Below are 3,689 nucleotides of genomic sequence, written 5' to 3'. Positions count from 1 at the left end.
TGGAGGCAAAGCACCTTTTGGAGGCAAAGCACCTTTGGAAGTGGAGCACCTTTTGGGGCGGCTGGGGCGCTCTCGGGGCAGGGGGCAGCTGTGCCAGGCCGTGGGGACATGGGGACAGGGCACTTCTTGTCCTGCACCCTCCCTGAGCCTGGCACGGCCTCGGGAAATGACCGCAGCCCCGAGCTCGCCCCCGACCCCGCCTCAGCTCGGGTTTTGAGGGGTAAAAACCGGTCCTAAAAGTGACAAGGGCTTTAAGGACAAACAGGGGAGCGCCCCGATCCTAGTAGATCACCAGGGGAGCTGGGGTCACCCCCTGTCCCAGTTAAACTGGTGTCACCGCTCTGCTCACGGGGAGACCCCGGCCTGTCCCCCGTGCCAGTGCCGAGGTGACACGGTCCAAACCGAGGGGACACAACCCCTGCTCCAACCCACAGCGGCTCCTCTTCATCCGTCACCCACGAGCCAAAGCCCCGCTGGCCACCGGGACCCTCCTCCCTGTGCCCCCTGGGATCCCGGGAGAAGGGCAGCGACCCTCGGAGTGCCCAAACCCCGCGGTGAGGATGCCCTGGGGACACGGAGCGGGGCGARCGGCGCTCCCCGGGTGGCTCCTGGAGGGCTGGGTCCGCCACCAATAAATAACAACAGCAGAATTTCAAGTAAAGTCYCCGCTCTGCCCAGCTTCCCCCTCTCCCAGCGCCCATCCTGCACTGGTTGAACCGGGAACGCGCCGCTGTGGAGCTCGGGGGCCACGGGGGGGGTTTTGGGGACGGGTTTTGGGTGACGCCGGAGTCTGCGTGGGAGCCGGGGGCGATTCCCAGGGCGGACAGGGAGGGCACGGCTCGGTGGCCCTCCGGCGGAGCTTTGGCCTTCCAGTTTTGCCACGGGGATCCCTCTGGGTCCCGCTGGGTCCCGCTGGGTCCCGCTGGGTCCCTCTGGGTCCCGCTGGGTCCTAGTGCCCCTGGCAGGTTTTACAGCACATCTGTCGGAAGTAGGTCCGGCTGCAGAACTTGAACTTGAGCACGAGCGGGCAGTAGGCCACCTTGTTCACATCCTTGCACTCTGCAGGGGACACACAGGGGACACGGCGGGGTCACGGAGGGGCGGGGAGATCCTGGAGGGGGTTTGGCAGGAAGATGGAAGGCGCAGCCGTGGTGGGGAAGGTGCTGAGGAGCTCATGGAAACCCCTCCTTGCCCAGGTGCAGCTCCTGCATTTCTCGGGGTCGGAAGGGACCAGGGTGACAGAATGGCCGCGTTTTCAACAGAATGATTTTGGGTTGGAATGGACCTGAAAGCTCATCCATGGCAGGGATACCTTCCATTCTCCCAGGGTGCTCCAAGCCCATCCAACCCGCCCTTGAATCCTTCCAGGTATGGGATCTCCTCACGCTAGAGCCCAGCTCGGGCTGTGCTGGCTCTGATGTCCCTGTCCCCAGAGCTGGCTGTGCCCCAGGTGTCCCCTCACCTTCAGGGTTGTCTGTGGGTCCTGATTGGGATGTCCCTTTTCCTGTGCCCCATGTGTCACCTCACTGTCATGGTTGTCTGCAGATCCAGACTGAGATGTCCCTATCCTCTGTGCCCCACGTGTCCCCTCACCTTCAGGGTTGTCTGTAGGTTTTGGATGCCCCTGTCCCCAAAGCTGACTGTGCCCCAGGTGTCCCCTCACCTTTGGGGTTGTCTATAGGTTTTGGATGTCCCTGTCCCCAGAGCTGGCTCTGCCCCATGTGTCCCCTCATGTTCTGGGTTGTCTATGGGTCCTGACCCAGATGTCACTGTCCCCTCACCTTTGGGGATGTCTATGGGTCCTGACTCGGCCCTGTCCCCCGTGCCCCAGCTGTCCCCGCACGTTCTGGGTTGTCTGTAGGTTTCAGATGTCCCTGTCCCCAGAGCTGGCTGTGCCCCAGGTGTCTCCTCAACTTCGGGGTTGTCTGTAGGTTTCAGATGTCCCTGTCCCCCATGCCCCAAGGTATTCCCCGCACCTTTGGGGTTGTCTGTAGGTTTCAGATGTCCCTGTCCCCAAAGTTGGCTGTGCCCCAGGTGCTCCCTCACCTTGGGGGTTGTCTGTGGGTCCTGACTCAACCCTGTCCCCCATGCCCCAGGTGTCCCCTCACCTTCGGGGTTGTCCGTGGGTCCCGACTCGCACTTGCTCTCGCACTNACAGCACATCTGTCGGAAGTAGGTCCGGCTGCAGAACTTGAACTTGAGCACGAGCGGGCAGTAGGCCACCTTGTTCACATCCTTGCACTCTGCAGGGGACACACAGGGGACACGGCGGGGTCACGGAGGGGCGGGGAGATCCTGGAGGGGGTTTGGCAGGGAGATGGAAGGCGCAGCCATGGTGGGAAGTTGATGAGGAGCTCATGGAAACCCCTCCTTGCCCAGGTGCAGCTCCTGCATTTCTCGGGGTTGTGGTGCACCTGGGTGTCAGAGGGGACCAGGGTGACAGAATGGCCACGTTTTCAACAGAATTTGGGTTGGAAGGAACCTTAAAGCTCATCCATGGCAGGGACCCCTCCCACTGTCCCAGGGTGACAGAATGACCACGTTTTTAACAGAATGATTTTGGGTTGGAATGGACCTAAAAGCTCATCCATGGCAGGGACACCTTCCATTCTCCCAGGGTGCTCCAAGCCCATCCAACCTGCCCTTGAATCCTTCCAGGGAAGTGATCTCCTCATGCTAGAGCCCAGCTCGGGCTGTGCTGGCTCTGATGTCCCTGTCCCCAGAGCTGGCAGTGCCCCAGGTGTCCCCTCACGTTCTGGGTTGTCTGTGAGTCCTGACTCGGCCCTGTCCCCCATGCCCCAGGTGTCCCCGCACCTTTAGGGTTGTCTATGGGTCCTGATTGGGATGTCCCTGTTCCTGTGCCCCATGTGTCACCTCACTGTCATGGTTGCCTGCAGATCCTGACTGGGATGTCCCTGTCCCCCATGCCCCAGGTGTCCCCTCACCTTCAGGGTTGTCTGTAGGTTTTGGATGTCCCTGTCCCCAGAGCTGACTGTGCCCCAGGTGTCCCCTCACCTTCGGAGTTGCCTGCAGATCCTGACTGGGATGTCCCTGTCCCCCATGCCCCAAGGTATTCCCCACACCTTTGGGGTTGTCTGTAGGTTTCAGATGTCCCTGTCCCCAAAGTTGGCTGTGCCCCAGGTGCTCCCTCACCTTGGGGGTTGTCTGTGGGTCCTGACTCAACCCTGTCCCCCATGCCCCTGTGTCCCCATACCTTCGGGGTTGTCCGTGGGTCCCGACTCGCACTTGCTCTCGCACTGCTGCATGCCGGGGGGCTGCAGGCTCTCCACGCACTCCATGGACGGCTGCCCGGTGTGAGCCAGGCACTGGACGGATCTTCTCTGCTGGCCGAGGCCACACTGGGTGGAGCACTGCGGGGACAGCACGGGGGAGCTGCCGTGGCCACCAGGCACGGGTGGGGGTAGGGGTGCAAAGGGGCTGGAGGTGGCTGTCCCTTCCCTTCCCTCCCATGGCCTGACTGAATCTGGGGGCCCTGCATCCCAAAAAAGCTTGGTTTGATTCTGGAGGACTCAGAGAGTCCAGCCCTAAATCCTTTCCCAAGCCTTGGGCACCCTGAGTGACATCCGAGGGCAGAGAGGACAGTCAGGGTCACCTCATTGCTGCCCTGCTGACCCCCAGCTGCTCATGGGGACCCTTCAGCAAATTCTGTGGGGTCCTGCCAGGTCTGG

General features: G+C 61.9%; 1 protein-coding gene across 1 annotated transcript in view; it reads right to left on the bottom strand.

Moving 5' to 3' along the window:
• Nucleotides 1-6: 6 nt before the first annotated feature.
• The window catches only part of LOC130587076 (A disintegrin and metalloproteinase with thrombospondin motifs 6-like), a 12,039-nt gene continuing 8,356 nt past the window's right edge, over nt 7-3,689 (bottom strand). Inside the window, exons 5-6 of the mRNA XM_057388030.1 lie at nt 3,215-3,493; nt 7-1,059 (exon numbers count right to left, since the gene is read on the bottom strand). Coding sequence (XP_057244013.1) covers nt 950-1,059; nt 3,215-3,493 — 389 coding nt within the window. The 3' untranslated portion in view covers nt 7-949. The remainder of the gene's footprint in view (nt 1,060-3,214; nt 3,494-3,689) is intronic.

This window comes from Malurus melanocephalus, unplaced genomic scaffold (genome assembly GCF_030028575.1).
Source record: "Malurus melanocephalus ecotype Western Australia unplaced genomic scaffold, MMel_1.1 scaffold_1507, whole genome shotgun sequence".
NCBI lineage: Eukaryota > Metazoa > Chordata > Aves > Passeriformes > Maluridae > Malurus > Malurus melanocephalus.
The sequence above is the reverse complement of the archived record's forward strand: the minus strand, read 5'-3'. Positions and strand labels throughout refer to the sequence as shown.